Raw genomic sequence first — 19,484 nt, 5'->3', positions numbered from 1 at the left:
ACCACATACGTGCAGCACAGTGACCGAAGGAACAATGCTGCCATTGATGGTGCTGGCAAATCCTTACCCCTGCACTATATCAAACTTTTAAAAATGAATCACTAAAGTTTTAATAATACAATTAAATTTTTGGTAAAATTTCGGATTTATTCTCATAATCTAAGAGTTCATTCTATGATGGTGAAAATCTCTCAACAATCTATTGTAACATTTGGTCACTGAGCTCTCAGCCAAAATGTGTACTGGGTGTACCAGCAGCCTGACCGAGCTTCCTTCTTGATGTTTATCTGCTATCTTATCCCTCTTGGCTTTCAACATTTTTAGTATAGAAGCCAAAACCCAAAAGTTCCTACAAACCAGGAGATGAAACAACTAGAAACAAACAGAAAAACATATTATAAGTTGATAAAGCCATTTTTCATTCCCATTTAAAAAAAATTAAAAATTCACAGCCCAGTCAAAAGAACATATAAAAAACAATAAAATAGGCCCTGGCCGGTTGTCTCAGTGGTAGAGCACCTGCCCAGCATGTCGATGTCCAGGGTTCTATTCCCAGTCAGGGCACACAGGAGAAGCGACCATCTGCTTCCTCACCCCTCCTCCTGCCTCCCCTTCCTCTCCCGCAGCCATGGCTCAATTGGTTAGAGCACATTGGCCCAGGTGTTGAGGATGGTTCCACGGAGCCTCCACTTCACTTGCTAAAAATAGCTCGGTTTTGAGCATGGCCCCAGACAGGATTGCCAAGTGGATCCTGGTTGGGTAGCATGCAGAAGTCTGTCTCTCTATCTCCCCTTCTCTCAACTTCGAAAAGGAAGAAAAAACAAACCAAAAACATGAGGTATCATAAAGTAGTACATCATTTGGATTAGGTTTTCAGGATTCCCAGATGTCTCTCTTCTGGATATAATCATTACCAATGGAAAAGAAATGGGCTCAGCTGTTCTGGTACCTTGGAGACTAGGTTTTGGCTTAGACTTCTGTTAAATGGGTCCCCACTGGAACAAAGGCCACACTTACCGCGAGCTCTTCCGTTCTATCTAGGAACCTGGGAAGAAGCAGAGGGAGCAGGGCATTTTTATCTATTGACGTGTGGCAGTATAACCTCACAGAATAAGATGGCTGCTCGAGGAGAAACAGTTCCAACTCCTCTGCCTCCATACACAAGATAAACCCTTGTGTTCTTAAACTCTGTGTCACCAACCCTTTGAAAACACATGGTGCACCAGCCTCCACTGATCCCGGTCTTTCTAGCTGAGCAATAAGCAGGGACAAGAAGGCGCTGCAGGGCACTAATAACTGGAAACAGGTCCGGCAGGAAGGCTCAACGCCTCCACACAACCCCAGCCCACAGGAATGGAATGGATTTCTTGAGAAAAATTAAAGCTCTCTTCTTCTCTGTCAATACACTTGACAGATTTTCTACAATGCAAAGTGTGTTTTGTCTCTCCCAAAATGTGGTAAGGCCTTGGACTTTTATGTCCTGATTCCCCTTACTCTGAAGGGTCCACTGTAGATCACTGCTGTGGCACAGAGGTGATGCTAACAAAGCCTTGTTTACTGGGGAGGAGGGAGAGAACAGCCTGCCTCGATAACTCTGTCCTCTGGAAAGTCCTGGCTAACCATTTGTCATCTTGGCCCTAACCAGGTCACCTGCTTTCCCCACCTTAGTCTTTGGGGCAGCTCATCACTGTGCTGGAGTCACTGGTAACTGGAGTTACCCTAGGCCACATGTCAGCCTCAACAGAGGTTCCAACCCCTTCTCTGACACTGAAGAAAGAACATAATATACACACAGTTTAATCTAAAGGTATGAAACAGCCCTACTGATTGGAATGAGATAGGAAAGGAAAACATGATAGAAGATACCCCCCTCCCCAACCCACTCCCAAGCCCGCAGCAGATACGCCTACTTCTAACCTCTCCACCAATCAGAATCCTCCCTGGTCTCAGGCCCAGCTCAACCCTAACTGCTTCCGTAAGGCTATCCTTGGGTATTCCGGCTGAACATTTCCTTTGCCTCTTCTACTCTTCCGCTGCACCTCTCACTACCACCACTGGGGACCAAGTAATCAAAGAGACCTTCATTCTAGACCTTCTGTTAAAAACTGCTTAGTAAAGATGAATACTACAGACTAGGTGTTATGCTAAGTGCCTTCCACAACACTCACTCTTTTCATCTTCCTAGTGCTCCTGTGGGGTGGGTATCACCATCTCCCTTATACCGATGTGAAACCTGGTACTTGGAGAGGTTCGCTAACTTGCTTGATTAAGGTCACTCTATGAATTAATGTGGAGCCAGTATTCAACACAGGTATGCTTGCCTCCAGAGCCCGGTCCTGACCCACCTGCTACACTGTCACTTTATCATACCGCTGTGCTGCATTACTAGTTACCCCATCACATTTCCACAGCTTGTCTAATAAGCATTTACAGAAAAAACTGTCTTTTTTCTTTGTATCCTCCTGAGTGCTTTGAACAAAGTGCTTAATCTACTCTATGGCCCAGAGGATCAGTTCTTACCTGAAGAGATCTAAAAGCATCTTCTGATCCCCTATTTCCTTAAGGAAGTGAATGAGATGTCTCAGGGCGACCTGTCGCACCTCTAGCTCTCGGAAGAGGATCTCTGACAGGCAAGAAAAAGTTCGGTGGAGAAAGATTAAAGCCTATTACTCAAGAGTGAAATTGGTCTCCCTATTCACACACTCCAAACATTAATTCCTCAAAGTAATCAGAAGCTAGGAATAGTTTTTAATTGGTACCTATCCCTATGGCTAAATCCACCATCAACACACTGCCTGGCTCAGGGCAACTCTTAGTCATTGAGTCAGTATTCAGTTCTCACCAATCCAGACATCAACTCTGACTTGCTCACGGTAACACAGTCATCTGTGTGTCCAGTAAATAGAGGGGACTTTGTAGTTCCTGCAGTTATCACACTAATAAATGACGACTGCCTTCCGAGATGTGATGTGTACTCTGAGGTCTCAGGCCAGTACAGCTGTCTGTGAAGCAGACTTGATGCTGTTGAATTCTGGTATAAAAGCCACAATGCCCTTCTCCCCTCAAATGTAGCAAATATTATGCTGAGTGAAGACTTCCCTCAAGCCATGCTCACCTTTGCTGAGTGTCCTCTTCAGGAATATCAGAACCTGGAGAAAAGAGAACAAGAATGAATTACCCTGTGCAATCTTTCAAATACAAAGCCCAGCCTTGAGCACCTGCTGTCTAGGAATGGAGTCAGCAACTCATCAGGCATCTTTGCAGGTCCAGACAACGCATTTCTCTGTGATAGAAGGACAGGTGGTGGGCATCTGGAATTGAGCTGTGTCTTGGGATGCCCGTGCCCATATTGGCAAGAGATGCCTCCCTGCTCTCACATCTCTCCGGCAAATTACAGTAGCCAACCTACTGCTTCTTGGTTATAATCAAGAGTTTCACACACAATGCATGTCCTCCCAGCTGAGCCTTAAAGCGCATATTACTGAGATTCCTACACATCAAAAGGAAATCCAGGATCTCTGCTTGACATTTAACATAAAATGTTCGTCTATTCTGATTGGATTTTCAGAAACTAACAAAAACGAACAACAAACAAAACCCCCAACTCACTGCAGTAATGACGTTGCCATCGTGCATGCTAACTGCTTCTTCTAGGAGTTGTAGCTTGTCCTGTAAGGAGCGGAATCTCTCTAGTGAGCAGACCTGGCAGAAGAAGAACAGAATTAGTGTGCAAGGAAGACCCTTTGCTATATTCCTTTGTCCTTGGATACCGAAGAATAGGCAAGAATGAAAGAAATGTCCCCAAAGAAAGCCACTTTAGTTTAACACGGTGGTCCTACTACACGCTCTCTAGTTGGCCTTATGCCCTAAAATGCTATTTCTAGATGAAGTCTTGACAAAGTTAACAGGTAGCAATTACTTCTTTTTTTTGTATTTTTCCAAACTTAGAAGTGGGGAGGCAGTCAGACATACTCCAGCATGCGCCTGACCAGAATCCACCCGGCATGCCCGCCAGGGGGTGATCTTCTGCCCATCTGGGGCGTTGCTCTGCTGAAATCAAAGCCATTGTAGCGCCTGAGGTGAAGGCCATGAGCCATCCTCAGCGCCTGGGCCAACTTTGCTCCAATGGAGCCTTGGCTACGGGAGGGGAAGAGAGAGAGACAGAGAAAGGAGAGCAGGAAAAGCAGATGGGTGCTTCTCCTGTGTGCCCTGGCCGGGAATCGAACCCGAGACTTCCACACCCTGGGTCGACACTCTACCACTGAGCCAACTGGCCAGGGCCTTCTTCTTTAATGAGTTATGAATTACATACAACAAAATCTACCCTATTTCAGCATACAGTACAATGAGTTTTGACAAGTATATAATTCCACGTAACTACTACCGCAATCAAGATACAGAATGCTTCCATCACCCCAGTAAGTGTCCTTGTCCTCTTTGATGTCAATACCCTCCTCCGATCCCCAGCCATGGCAACCACTCAACTGTTTTCAGTCACTAAAATTACACCTTTTCTAGAATTTCAGAAAAACAGAATCATACAATATGTACTTTTTAATATCTGACTTTTTTCACTCAACATGTTTCTGAGATGAATCTATGTTGTCATGAGTATTAGCAATTTGTTCCTATTTACTGGTTAAGTAGTTTTCCATTGTGTGAACATACCACCATTTACTTATCCATTTAGCTACTGGTGGGTATTTGGATTTTCACTTTTGGGGCCAAAATGAACTGCTATGAACATTTGTGTACAGGTCTTAGTGTGGACATGTTTTTGTTTATCTTGGATTGTAAATGTCTATGAATAAAACTAAATGTATGATTAACTTCGTAAGAAACTGCCAGACTAATTTCCAAAGTGGTTTTACCATTTTACTTCTTGGCTGGTAGTGTACAAGAGTTCCAGTCCTTCCAAATCCTCCCAATATTTGGTATGATCAAAATTTTTAAGTTGAGCCTGACCAGGTGGTGGCACAGTGGACAGAGCAGGGGTTGGGAACCTATGGCTTGTGAGCCAGATGTGGCTCTTTTGATGGCTGCATCTGGCTTGCAGACAAATCTTTAATAAAAAAAATGTTAAAAATATAAAACATTCTCATGTATTATAATCCACTCATTTCCTACCGCTCATGTTCATGGTTGCAGGTGGCTGGAGCCAATCACAGCTGTCCTCCGGGACAACACCAAACTTTTATTGGATAATGTGTAACATACACGGGTTGTTGTGAGGTCAGGAAGTAAACTTCCCTCCTTTTAATCAAGTAGTCAGCTAGCTAATTGCAGAAACCTTTTTGACAAAGAAGATGGCTAAAAGAAAAAAAGATGAGGAACATCATACTTTTCAGCAGGAATGGGCAGAGGAATTCGCTTTTGTGGAGAGAGCAGGTTCTACAGTCTGTCTAATATGCAATGATAAAATTGCATCGATGAAACAGTCAAATATAAAGCAGCACTTCGACACACACCATAGGGGGACAGCAGGAAAAAAGCATGTCAAGAGCTACTGTGCAGAGTGCAAGCTAGTCAGCAGCAACTCTGTGTTTGGACCTAACAAGGTGACTGGAATTCAGCTAGCTTTGCTGGTGCTTTAGCAATTGTGAGAAACGGAAAGCCATTAACAGATGGGGAATATGCCAAAACATTCATGCTTGATGTTGCCAATGAACTTTTTGATGACTTTTTGGATAAAGACAAGATAATCAGACAAATAAAAGACATGCCTGTCGGCAAGAACTGTTCATGATCGTACCATCATGATGGCAAATCAAATTGAGGCAACACAAGTGAAGGACATAAATGCAGCACCATTCTTTTCTCTCGCTTTGGATGAGTCAACAGACATAAGCCATTTATCCCAGTTCAGCGTGATTGCAAGGTATGCTGTCGGTGACACACTATGTGAGGAAAGTCTTGCTGTTTTGCCTATGAAAGAGACAACAAGAGGGAAGGATTTATTCAAGTCTTTCACTGAGTTTGCTAAAGAAAAAAATCTACCGATGGATAATCTTATTTCTGATGGTGCTCTGTGCATGGTGGGGAAAAACAGAGGATTTGTAGCGCTTCTTCGTGAACACGTAAACATGAAAAGAGACCCATCCTAAGTTTTCACTGCATCCTACATCAGGAGGCGCTTTGTGCTCAGATGTGTGGTGAGCAGCTTGGTGAGGTAATGTCACTGGTCATTCGGGAGGTCAACTTTATTGTTGCCTGAGCTTTAAATGATTGCCAGTTTAAAACACTGCTGGATGAAGTTGGGAATAATTATCCTGGTCTGCTTCTGCACAGCAATGTGCGTTGGTTGTCAAGAAGGAAGGTGTTTAGCCGTTTTGCGGCTTGTCTGAGCAAAATACAAACTTTTCTTTTTATTTATTTATTTTTTTTTTTTTTTGTATTTTTCTGAAGCTGGAAATGGGGAGAGACAGTCAGACAGACTCCTGCATGCGCCCGACCGGGATCCACCTGGCACACCCACCAGGGGCGCCGCTCTGCCCACCAGGGGATGATGCTCTGCCCCTCCGGGGCGTCGCTCTGCCGCGACCAGAGCCACTCTAGCGCCTGGGGTAGAGGCCAAGGAGCCATCCCCAGCGCCCGGGCCATCTTTGCTCCAATGGAGCCTTGGCTGCGGGAGGGGAAGAGAGAGACAGAGAGGAAGGGGGGGTGGAGAAGCAAATGGGCGCTTCTCCTATGTGCCCTGGCCAGGAATCGAACCCGGGTCCTCTGCACGCCAGGCCGACGCTCTACCGCTGAGCCAACCGGCCAGGGCCCGAACTTTTCTTGAAATGAAAAACGTCGAGCATCCTGAGTTAGCTAACACTGAGTGGCTCCTGAAGTTCTACTATCTCGTGGACATGACTGAACATCTGAACCAGCTCAATGTGAAAATGCAAGGCGTTGGAAATACAGTCTTATCCCTTCAATAAGCAGTGTTTGCATTTGAAAACAAGCTGGAACTCTTCATCGCCGACATTGAAACGGGTCGTTTACTATACTTTGAAAAACTGGGAGAGTTTAAAGATGCACACACAGCAAGTGACCCTGCTCAACATCTTGATCTCCAGCAGCTAGCGGGCTTCACATCTAATCTCATGCAGTCATTCAAAGCGCGCTTTGGAGAATTTTGTGAGCACACTCGTCTTTTTAATTCATCACCCATCCACACGAGTGTGCAGTGGACAGCGCCGACCTGAGTTACATCCCCGGTGTCTCCGTCAGAGATTTTGAGCTACAAGCTGCTGACCTGAAGGCCTCAGACATGTGGGTGAATAAGTTCAAGTCACTGATTGAAGATTTAGAAAGACGTGTATGACAGCAAGCAGAGTTGGCGAGCAAACACAAGTGGGGAGAAATGAAAAAACTTCAACCCGCAGACCAGCTGATTGTCAAAACTTGGAACGCGCTTCCCGTCACATACCACACACTGCAGCATGTGAGTATTGCTGTACTGACAAGTTTGGCTCTACGTATGCATGTGAGCAGTCTTTCTCACATCTAAAGAACGTATGACAAACCTACGATCATGTTTAACGGATGCAAGTCTCAACGCCTGCATGAAGCTTAACCTCAACACATGTCAACCAGACTACAAAGCCATCAGCAAAACCATGCAGCACCAGAAGTCGCATTAATGGTAATAAGTGCTTTATTCATCATTGGTTAGCAACAGCATAACAACGTTATTAAAAAGAATTCAGAGACTTACTGTACTTTAAGTGTTGGTCTTACATAAAATGCACACATTTACTTGTATTTAGTGTTAAACATATTGTATGGCTCTCATGGAATTACATTTTAAAATATGTGGCGTTCATGGCTCTCTTAGCCAAAAAAGTTCCCGACCCCTGGGACAGAGTGTCGGACTGGGAAGCAGAGGACCCAGGTTTGAAACCCTGAGGTCACCAGCTTAAGTGTGGGCTCATCCAACCTGAGTGTGGGATCATAGACATGACCCCCTGGTCGCTGGCTTGAGCAAGGGGTCACTCGCTTTGCTGTAGCCCCCCAGTCAAGGCACATATGAGAAGGCAATCAATGAACAACTAAGGAGCCGCAACGAAGAATTGATGCTTCTCATTTCTCCCTTCCAGTATGTCTGTCCCTCTCTGTCTCTCTCACAAAAAAGAAAAAAAAATTTAAGTTGAGCCATTCTAGTGGCTGGATAGTTGTACCTTACAGTTTTCCTTTTTTTTTTTTCTGAAGTGAGAAGTGGGGAGGCAGAGAGACAGACTCCCGCATGCGCGCAACCGGGATCCACTCGGCAAGCCCACCAGGGGCGATGCTCTGCCCCTCTGGGGCATTGCTCTGCTACAGCCTGAGCCATTCTAGTGCCTGGGCCAACTTTGCTCCAATGGATATTTGGCTGCGGGAGGGGAAGACAGAGACAGAGAGGAAGAAGAGGGGGAAGGCTGGAGAAGCAAGTGGGCACTTTTCCTGTGTGCCCTGGCCAGGAATTGATGCCGGGACTTCCACACACTCAGCCGACGCTCTACCATTGAGCCAACTGGCCAGGGCCTCCTTACAGTTTTCTTGATAACTAAATAATGTTGAGCATCATTTCAAGTGCTTATTGGGCATTCATGTACTTTTTTATGATATAACTGGTCAAATCTTGTGCCAATTCTTTATTAGGTTGTTTATTTTCTTATTAAACTAAAAATAATTCATTGTTCTTTATATATTCTGGATGAAACCCTCCATAATATATATATATATTGCAAATATTTTCTCTCTCTTTTCATGTTTTTAACAGTGCATTCAAAGAACAAAAATTATTAATTTTGATGAAGTCAATTTAACCACTTTATTTTTCTTTTTGTGTGTGTGTCCTAGTAATAAATCTTTGCCTAACCCAAGATAACAAAGATTTTCACCTACATTTCCTTCTAGAAGTTTTATAATTTTATTTTATTTATTTTTTTACAGGGACAGAGAGAGGGATAGATAGGGACAGACAGGAATGAAGAGATGAGAAGCATCAATCATTAGTTTTTCGTTGCCGTTGAGACACCTTAGTTGTTCATTGACTGCTTTCTCATATGTGCCTTGATTGCAGGCCTTCAGCAGAACGAGTAACTCCTTGCTCGAGCCAGCAACCTTGGGTCCAAACTGGTGAGCTTTGCTCAAACCAGATGAGTCCACGCTCAAGCTGGCGACCTTGGGGTCTCGAACCTGGGTCCTCCGCATCCCAGTCCGAAGCTCTATCCACTGCGCCACTGCCTGGTCAGGCGTGGTTTTATAGTTTTAGCATTTACTAACTTTAGGTCTATGATCCATTTTGACCCATTAGTTATTGTGATGTCAATTTTCCCAAAATTGATCTATAAATTCAATGTAATCTCAATCAAAATCCCAGAACCTCCTTTGTAGACACTGACAAGCAGATACTAAAATCTATATGAAAATAAAAAGTTTCTAGCCTGGCCTGTGGTGGTGTAGTGGATAGAACATCGACCTGGAACACTGAGGTCACTGGTTCAAAACCCTGGGCTTAGCTGGTCAAGGCACATATGACAAGCTATTAATGAACAACTAAAGGGAAGCAACTATGAGTTGATACTTCTCATTCCTCCCCACCTCACTCTCCTTTCTCTATCAAATCAATAAATAAAAATCTTAAAAATATATATTTAAAAAGCCCTGGCCGGTTGGCTCAGCGGTAGAGCGTCAGCCTAGCGTGCGGAGGACCCGGGTTCGATTCCCGGCCAGGGCACACAGGAGAAGCGCCCATTTGCTTCTCCACCCCTCCGCCGCGCTTTCCTCTCTGTCTCTCTCTTCCCCTCCCGCAGCTAAGGCTCCATTGGAGCAAAGATGGCCCGGGCGCTGGGGATGGCTCTGTGGCCTCTGCCTCAGGCGCTAGAGTGGCTCTGGTCGCAACATGGCGACGCCCCGGAGGGGCAGAGCATCGCCCCCTGGTGGGCAGAGCGTCGCCCCATGGTGGGCGTGCCGGGTGGATCCCGGTCGGGCGCATGCGGGAGTCTGTCTGACTGTCTCTCCCTGTTTCCAGCTTCAGAAAAATGAAAAAAAAAAAAAAAAAAAATGAAAAAAAAAAAAATATATATTTAAAAAATAAATTAAAAAAAAAAGGAAGGTTCTACAATAGCCAAAACAATTTTAAAAGAGAAATACAAAGTTGAAGGACTTATTTTACCTGATTTCAAGATTTACTACAAAGTTACAATAATCAAGACTGTGGTGATAGGATAGGGCCAGACAAATAAATCAATGAAGCAAAAACAAGAGTCCAGAAATAGACCTACATACATATGGTCAATTGATTTTAGACAAAGGCAGCAAGGTCACTCAAAGGAGAAAGGACAGTCTTCTTGAAAAATAAAGCTGGAAGAAATGGAGAACTACATGAGAAAAAAATGAACCCCAATCCATATACACGGTGGGGCAAAAGTAGGTTTACAGTTGTGAGCATGTGAACCATAGAGTTTATTCTTGTATTATTATAATTACTTTCCATATGAAAAACTGCAAACCCAATTTTGCCTCACCCTGTATAAAAATTAACTCATAATGGATCACAGACCTAAACATCTAAGACTGTTCTTCATTCTTAAAAGGGCCCTGGCTAGTTGGTTCAGTGGTTGAGCGTCAGCCCAGTATGTGGAAGTCCCAGGCTCAATTCCCAGTCAGGGCACACAAGAAGTGGCCATCTGCTTCTCTACCCCTCCCCCTCTCCTCTCTCTCTCTCTTCGCCTCCAGCAGCCATTGTGCGGTTGCAGCAAGTTGGCCCCAGGCACTGAGGATGGCTCCATGGCCTAGCCTCAGGTGCTCAAATAGCTCAGTTGCTGAGCAACAGAGCAGCCCCTGATGGCCACAGCATCACCCCATAGGGGGTTTGCTGGGTAGATACCAGATGGGGCACCTGTGGGAGTCTGTCACTCTGCCTCCCTGCTTCTCACTTAAGAAAAAGAAAAAAAGTATTTTCCCCTGTCATCCATCCTTCTTTCCCCATTAGCCTACTAAAGTAACACTAAACTCTGGAGAATCTCAAATTTTGCAGCTGACTTTCCATCTCAGTGTATTTATTTTCCTCCTGAAAACCACTTCATTTAACATATAGAACTGAAGAGAAAGGTCAAGATATCCTCCCTAGGCCTTGGCTGGTGGCTCCATGGATAAAGTGTCGTCCCTGTGAACCGAGGTCACTGATCCAATCCCTGGTCAGGGCACATACGAGAAGCAATCAATCAGTGTACAACTAAAAATGGAACAACTAAGTGGAACGAGTTGATGCCTCTCTCTCTCCGTTCCTCTGTCTTTCTCTTCCTCTTTCTCTCACTCTCTTATCAATAATTAAAAAAAAAAAAAGAAATCCTCCTTATAGGATCAAGCTGGCCAGCTTCCCAAAAACTCGAAGACTTCTCCCTTAGAGAAGACCTCACCTTGCCCTTCCGAAGGCGTCGCACCGTGTCACTGGGGCTCCAGTCATTGCTGTAGTCCTGGAATATTAGCAACAACTCGTGAATCCCGAGAAGTTAAGAGATCAGAATTACCAGTGTACCAGCTCCTCACCTCAAACTCACTGTCTTAGTCCCTAAAGGGGAAATATTGTATGGGAGGGAATGAATGAAAAAATTGAACTGGGATAAGTCTTGTTCTGAGTTTCTGAATAAACTAGAACAGGGGCAATACAAGGAGGAAGAGATGATTCAAAGAGGGAATGAACCAACTGACAACATCAGTAACCCTACGCCTACTGGTTCAGGATTTCAACCCCCAGATGCAATCAATCCCGTTTTTGAGACTCATTAATGGCTATGCCAGCATAAGGAAAGAAGGAGACGTTCCTTTCCGGACTTTATGATATAGTTTCTTCCTTATGAATCTGCTTTTTCATGTGCTTCATGGGAATATGAACTCCATATTTCCAGACCACACTGATGATCAGAAGTTTCAAAGTACAGCCTCAAAAGGCAGCATAAGGGGGAAGGAAAGTGTGCTAGGACTGAATCAGAAAACAGATACTTCTGAGTCCAAGTTCCACCATCTACTGAGACCACAGGTAAGCCTTAATGTCTAGAAATCCAGTTTTCTTATCTATAAAAGAGGTTTACAATCACAGGTGCTCAAAAAATCGCGAAAATCAAGATAATGTATGTGAAAGCACTTGAAACTGTAACGTGTCAAACCCAAGTAAGACATCACTCACCCTGTACTCTCCCTTGGGTCTCCCCAGCTCCGGAGCATAGCTCTTGGCAGGTGTGTCCGAAAGGGCTGAGAGAGAACAGGCAGCTGTTCAGGACACCATCTTCTTGTCATTCCTCTCCCCGACGCTTCCTTCTTGACTTACAGGCTCCCAAGGTATTTTTTAGGGCCCAAAGCAGATCTCAGTTCCTCCCCAAAGCCAGTATCCCAGAAGTCATCCCTTCCCCCGTAACCAGACTATGCCTCCTTACTCAGTATCAGAAAAGTTCTCTAACACTGGTGATAGATTCAGAAGCAATTTTATCAAATGGTCTAAATACCACTTTCCTCCATGACTCCCCATACTGTCCCCAGATCAGTAACACCTCCCAAAGTAATGAAAAAGAGAGGATCCGTGCCTACCATCAGAAAGGGACTGGAAACTTCCAAGTCTAGTTCTCCCTAAGGATAAAGAACACATGAGGGAAGAGGTGAACAGTTCAAGTCAGACCCATTCAGATTTGGTTAAAGATGCAGCCTGTATGAAGATTTACTATGTAATATAGGAACTTAGGCTTTAAAAAGCTTTTATTCAATTTCAGAAATTTGAGATGCCATGAAAAAAAAAAAAGCATGGAAGAAAATGTTTTAATTGTGGTAAAATATACATAACATTACACTTACCATTTTAACCATCTTTAAGTCTACATAGTTCAGTGAAAACACTCACATGTACAACCACCACCACTGTCCGTCGCCAGAACGTTCTCATCTTCCCAAACTGAGACTATGTGCCCATTAAACAATAACTCCCCACCTTCCTCATCCCCAGCCCCTGGTAACCACTACTCTACTGTTTCTATGGCTCTGACCTTTCTAGATACCACATATAAGTGGAATCATACACTGCTTATCTTTTTGTGTCTGGCTTACTTCACTTAGCATAGTCTTCAAGGTTCATCCATGTTGCAGTATGTATCAGAATTTCATTCCTTTTTGGCTGAATACTATTCCACTGAATGTATATTTTGCTTATCCATTCATTAGTCAATGAACATTTGGGTTATTTCTACCTTTGGCTATTCTGAATAATGCTATGAATGTTGGTATATAAATATCTGTCCAAGTCTCTACTTTCACTTCTTTTTGGTACACCTAGAAGTGGACTGCAGGATCATTTGGTTATTATGTTTAAGAGTTTAATTGGGGGGAACTTCCACACTGTCTCCCACAGGGGTTATACCATTGTTCACTCCCACCAGCAGGGCACAAGGGCTCTCGACAGCAATGCACAGGGGAGGAATCTGGATCTAGGCACATTTCTTCAATACCTGTCATAGGCATAATGCCAACTTTGTTCATGTTCTAGAAACCCAGAGCAACCCTTCTGCATTTCACTCATTTCTCCCACAGCTGATCCCCAACTGCCCACTCCAAAGATAATTCTTTTTCCTTTAATAATCTTCCAGAGTAAATAAAATTATAGCCCAAGTGGTATTTTTGTTTGTTTGTTTTGTTTTTTTAAGAAAGGAAAAGGAGAACTCCCTGTGGCTTTAGTTATCACCTTTTACCTTTAAAGAAGTTGCTCAGGGAGTAGGTGGAAGTCGGTTTGGGTAGCTGTGTGTAGGAGCAGCTGTTTCGGCTCTTGAGCTGCTCACGCCCCTCCTGGTTTGACCCACTACTACCAGCAGTCTCTTTGACAGACCAGGAGATACCTGTGAGATATTAAGAACTAAATCAGTCATTCTCATCCCCCCAAAAATCTTAGATAACAAGCATTCCAGCAAACTCTAAAAGCTTTTTACCGGAGGCCTTAGTTCTTCGGTAGACATGGATGTCAAAAATCAGGGCAGGGAGAAAGGATAAAATCAAATAGATTAATCAACAAAAATGGGCAAAGAAAAGGAATAAATGAACCACAGAAAAAGAAATCCAAGTAGCAATTAAACACATAAAAAGATGCTTAACCTTACTTTATTTTCTTTGTTTTTAATATTTAGTGAGAGGAGGGGAGGCAGAGACAGATTCCTGCATACGCCCGCACCGGATCTACCTGGAAAGCCAGTAGGGAGCAATGCTTTGCCCATCTGGGGCCCTTGCTCCATTGCTACCAGAGCCATTTCTTAGCTCCTGAGGAGGAGGCCACGGAGCCAGCCTCAGCGCCCAGGGCCAATCGAGCCATGGCTGCAGGAGGAAAGAAAAGAGAGATAGAGATAAAGAGAGAGAGAGAGACCAGGCAGTGGCACAGTGGATAGAGCGTCGGATTGGGTTGCGGAAGAGAGAGAGAGAGAGAGAGAGAGAGAGAGAGAGGGAGAGGATAAAAGCAAGAGGGGGAGTGGCGGGGAAGCAGATGGGTGCTTCTCTTGTGTGCCCTGGCCAGGAATCAAACCCCGGACATCCACACAATGGGCTGACTCTCCACCACTGAGCCAACCAGCCAGGGCCTTAATCTCAATCCTAATAAGGTAACTGCATAAACTTAAAGTACACTGAGATACACTAAGTCCCCTCTAAGACCGGCCAAGGTCCCAAGGTTTAATAATACCTGGTGCTGGCAAAGCTGTGGGGAAACAGAAACCCTCTGACGTTGCTGGTTGGGAGTACAAATTGGTGCAACGCCATGGAGGGCAACTGGCAATATCGAGCCAATACAGATGCAAAACCCTCTGCCAATAGTTTCACTCTAGGACTTGATCTTTCATATAGTCATAAAGGGCAGAGTACAAGGTTATTGACAGCAAAATAACAACACAAGACTGACAGCTGTCAGAGGGGATGGGGGTTGGAGGGCTGGGTGGAAAGGTGAGGGATTAAGCAAAGAAAAAATACTATAGACATAGACAACAGTGTGGGGGTTGCAGGAGGAAAATGTAGTGGGGGGAAGGGACGGCAGGTAGAGGGGGGGAAATGGTGACGGAAGGAGACTTGACCGGGGGTGGATAACACACAATGCGATACACAGAGGATGTGTTACAGAACTGTGCACCTGAAACCTGTATAATGTTTTTAACCAAGGTCACCCCAATAAATTCAAAACTCTTTTAGAAAGATTGGAAACAGACTAGGCTCAGTGGATAGAGCGTCGAACTGGGAAGCGGAGGACCCAGGTTCGAGACCCCAAGGTCGCCAGCTTGAGTGCGGGCTCATCTGGTTTAAGCAAAGCTTACCAGCTTGGACCCAAGGTCGCTGGCTCGAGCAAGGGGTTACTCAGTCTGCTGAAGGCCCGCAGTCAAGGCACATATGAGAAAGCAATCAATGAACAACTAAGGTGTCACAACGAAAAACTAATGATTGATGCTTCTCATCTCTCTCCGTTCCTGTCTGTCTGTCCCTATCTATCCCTCTCTCTGACTCTCTCTGTCTCTGTATAAAAAAAAAAAAAAAAAAAAAAGGCCTGACCAGGTGGTGGTGCAGTGGATAGAGTGTTGGACTGGGATGCAGAGGACCCAGGTTCGAGACCCCGAGGTCACCAGCTGAGCACAGGCTCATCTGGTTTGAGCAAAGCTCACCAGCTTGGACCCAAGGTCGCTGGCTTGAGCCCCCTGAGGCCATTTATCCGGCCCCCACCGCACTTCTGGAAGGGGCACCTGTTTCCTTGGTGGTCAGTGAGAGGAGCATAGTTCCCATTGAAATACTGGTCAGTTTGTTGATTTAAATTTACTTGTTCTTTATTTTAAATATTGTATTTGTTCCCGTTTTGTTTTTTGACTTAAAAATAAGATATGTGCAGTGTGCATAGGGATTTGTTCATAGTTTTTTTTATACTCCGGCCCTCCAATGGTCTGAGGGACAGAGAACTGGCCCCCTATGTAAAAAGTTTGGGGACCCCTGAACTAAGGTGTTGCAACGTGCAACGAAAAACTAATGATTGATGCTTCTCATCTCTCCGTTCCTGTCTGTCTGTCCCTATCTATCCCTCTCTCTCTGACTCTCTGTCTCTGTAAAAAAAATTTAAAATAAATAAATAAATAAAAGATTTGAAACAATATAAATTTCATCAGTAGTGAACTGATTAAATAAATTACAGTAAATCCAGATAGAATGATACCATACTGCTATTTAAGAAAAGAGAGAATGAGAATGCTCTTTATGTACTGAAATGAAAAGATCTCCAAGCTGTATCACTAGGTGAAAAGAACAGGGTATAAAGTATGCTATCACCTATATAAACAAGGGGTAAGAATATATGTGAAAAGAATCTTTTGAAGAATACACAGGAAGCAAACAATAGCAGTTATTTTTTGGAAGGGCAGGGACTTCCAATGAGTAGCTACCTGACAGTGTGGGAGGGAAACCTTTGATTATATGCCTTAAATACTTTATTTTTAAATCATGAGACTGTATTCCCTACTTAAAAAAACTTTTAAAATATTCTTAAAAATCAGGTAGACTCGGCAGAGGTATTAAGTGGTATTACCTAACTGCTAGGGAGCCAGATTCGGTGGCCGAGGAAGTCAGTGCTGCCCACCAGTTAGAGCACTGGAGCCAGTAGTTCTCAAACATGACTGCATATTAGAGTATCTGCAGTGCTCTTTATGCAGTGATATCCCCTCCACCCTACCCCGTCACCTACTGAATCACAGTCTCTGGAGTGAAGCCTAGGAGGCTAATTTTAACAAGCCCCCAAACGAGTCTAAAATAGCCAGCCAAGTGTCAGCTCTAGGACTGCAGACCCAGCCATACGGTATATTTCCCCAAGGATCTTTTCTGGGGCTTAAATTTCCAGACGTACCCATCTGAAAATAGTCCCACCTCATCCTCTTTCCTGAAGCACTGAGGAGACAAACAAGTGCAGCCTTCGTCAATGAGAAGAACCCTGAACAGCATCCTCTTGTCGGGCCTTTCCTACTTACTCCCCACAGGCTCCCCAGTCCAGCTGACTCTCTCCAGGTCGTCGTCGTCATCGTCATCCACGAAGTCCCGAAGGCTGTTCACTGCCCGCTTGGATTCCTTTAGCTGGAGAGGGACACGAGGGAGGCCACTCAGGCAATCAGCAGTTCCCGCCCTTCTCTTTGAAAACCAAGAAGGCTGAGGAGCTGGAACTTGAAGACCAACACTTTCACCTCTGCTATAGAAAGCCTAGCCTGCTCGATATTCGCCAAGAAAACAAACTGCTGTAGCCGACACTGCAGTCCAGGGGCAACGGCGCTGGGAGGAATCAGGGCCACTTCTGAGTTCTAACCGTATTCCCAGCAAGGCCTTGCTGTGTGGACCTGCGGGAGTTTATCCACCTCTCCAAGAATGAATGTCCCCCATTTGTAAAACAGACACAGTAAACACAGAAGTTCCAATTCAGTACATCTGTCAAATAGAATAAATTATGTCACATGATAAAAGACTTGGGAGTTCTTTGAAAAAAATTAATACTTCAAAGAAATGAATCAACTTATGAATATAAAGTAAGAAGGGCAGAGAGTTGGTTTTTATAATCCTTCTGGTTCTTTTTTGAGGGCTTTTCTCTTTGAACATTTTTCTGAAGATCTGACCTAAAACATTTCTGAGCCTAACGGAGACCTGGTCAAAACCAGGTTACCAGGTATGCCAAGGGTAAGGAATTTCAGAGGTACCGGAGAGAAGGGTGTAACCTTCACCAGCTTCATGGGAACCTACCTGTGAGAGCTCATCATCTTCATCATCAAAGGTGAAAGCTTTGAATTTGGAGCTGTTCCAATATTCCTCCTCATCGCCCTTTGTCCGATTCATCTGGAGTGAGAGGAAGACCGATAAATGTTCCTTTTTAGATTCCCACCCCAAAACCACAAACTCTCCGCAGTAACCAGGGAAGTATAAGAATCTGGTAAAGCTTGACCGGGCAGTGGCGCAGTGGATAGAGCTTCAACCTGGAATGCTGAGGACCCAGGTTCAAAACCACGAGGTCAGTGGCTTGAACATGGGGTTGCTGGTTTGAGCTTGGGATCATAGACATGACTACATGGCCACTGGTTTGAAGCCCAGGTCACTAGCTTGAGCCCAAATGTTGCTGGCTCGAGCAAGGGGTCACTGGCTCAGCTGGAGCCCCCTGGTCAAGGTATGTATGAGAAGCAATCAATGAACAACTAAAGTGTTGCAACTAACAGTTGATGCTTCTCACCTCTCTCCCTTCCTATGTCTCTCGCTAAAAAAAGTAAATAAATAAGTAGTAAAAGAATCTGGTATAGCAAATATCATACTTAACCTGTCATGTAAAACCAACTGATCCTCTAATTACCCACAAGTAATCATTCATACCTAGAATACCTATTTTGGTCAAGGCATTCTCTCGGGTGTTATAAGGGATATTTAAACAGTACAAGACACAGCTCCTCTCTGAAGGACCCTGTAACAGAACTGGAGTGTTCAACACAGGTATGTAGAGTGGTATCAGTACAGGGCAGACAACTGTTTTAAGAATGTATTAAAAAAAAAGACTGCATCAAAAAAATGCATTGCCAACTTTGCTGAATACACAAAATCAAAGCATAAAAGATCATAACTACATTCATGGGTCCAACATACATCTATCGAATGCCAACATACATCTGTCTAATCTGAAACACTCTTCTAGGCTCTGAGAATACCACAGCGAATAAAACTGACAAATATCTAGCTTTCATGTATGCTTGTTAAATGTCTGAAAGAATAAAAGCAAAAGAAACAGAATTTAAAAACGAAGAACGTCTGTAAGAGATTCTGTACTGAAAGGAACTGTTTCCTGGCCAGGTAGCTCAGTTGGTTAGAGCGTCATCCCTATATGCCAAGCTTGTGGGTTCAGTCTCAGTTCAGGGCACATATAAGAATCAATCAATAAATGTGAATAAGTGGAATAACAAATTGATCTTTCTCTCTCTCTTCCTTTCTTCCTCTCTCCCGCAGAATTACCCTGCCTGCATCTTCAAATCTTCATTCATTTATTAATAAGTATCTGCTCAAACTTGGGAAATGAGAGCACGGCCAAAAAACAAAACATAAACAGCATCAGTCAAACAATCACAAATCCCTCTCATAACTACTCTAAAATTAGATTTTAGTCTGAAAAATAATGTGCCCAAGAATTACAAACTAAGTTATCAATGCCAACTGAATTAGAAAACTGACTTAATCAAAAAAATTAGGTCCAAAATGTCCACAGCATCAAAAATAACTCCAAAGGCTCCATAGCATCAAATTCTCAAGGATCAATACACATTGCTTTTCATTTCAATTAGCACCTTTCTCAATACAAGCTTGAGAAATGCTCATCTTGTCAGTCCTGTTGAGGCTTCTGATGGCCCTTAACATACTCTACTTTCCCCTTCTGCATTTCAGGGGATATACGGATGGTAAAGAGGTATGACTGAGAATTTTCTACTACCTGATCCCTTCCCATTCTATCG

General features: G+C 44.0%; 1 protein-coding gene and 1 non-coding gene across 2 annotated transcripts in view; both read right to left on the bottom strand.

Annotated features, from left to right (window-relative positions):
* The window catches only part of VIPAS39 (VPS33B interacting protein, apical-basolateral polarity regulator, spe-39 homolog), a 33,569-nt gene that overhangs the window by 11,762 nt on the left and 2,323 nt on the right, over positions 1–19,484 (bottom strand). The window contains exons 2-11 of the mRNA XM_066341631.1: positions 17,743–17,835; positions 16,986–17,088; positions 13,704–13,847; positions 12,556–12,594; positions 12,158–12,222; positions 11,391–11,447; positions 3,610–3,702; positions 3,116–3,149; positions 2,521–2,623; positions 1,018–1,045 (exon numbers count right to left, since the gene is read on the bottom strand). Coding sequence (XP_066197728.1) covers positions 1,018–1,045; positions 2,521–2,623; positions 3,116–3,149; positions 3,610–3,702; positions 11,391–11,447; positions 12,158–12,222; positions 12,556–12,594; positions 13,704–13,847; positions 16,986–17,088; positions 17,743–17,835 — 759 coding nt within the window. The remainder of the gene's footprint in view (positions 1–1,017; positions 1,046–2,520; positions 2,624–3,115; positions 3,150–3,609; positions 3,703–11,390; positions 11,448–12,157; positions 12,223–12,555; positions 12,595–13,703; positions 13,848–16,985; positions 17,089–17,742; positions 17,836–19,484) is intronic.
* TRNAP-AGG (transfer RNA proline (anticodon AGG)) lies at positions 4,206–4,281 on the bottom strand. Its single transcript has one exon. It is a non-coding gene; the product is annotated as a tRNA-Pro (tRNA).

This window comes from Saccopteryx leptura, chromosome 6 (assembly GCF_036850995.1).
Source record: "Saccopteryx leptura isolate mSacLep1 chromosome 6, mSacLep1_pri_phased_curated, whole genome shotgun sequence".
Taxonomy (NCBI): domain Eukaryota; kingdom Metazoa; phylum Chordata; class Mammalia; order Chiroptera; family Emballonuridae; genus Saccopteryx; species Saccopteryx leptura.
Note: the sequence above shows the minus strand (reverse complement) of the source record. Positions and strands in the feature narration are given on the sequence as shown.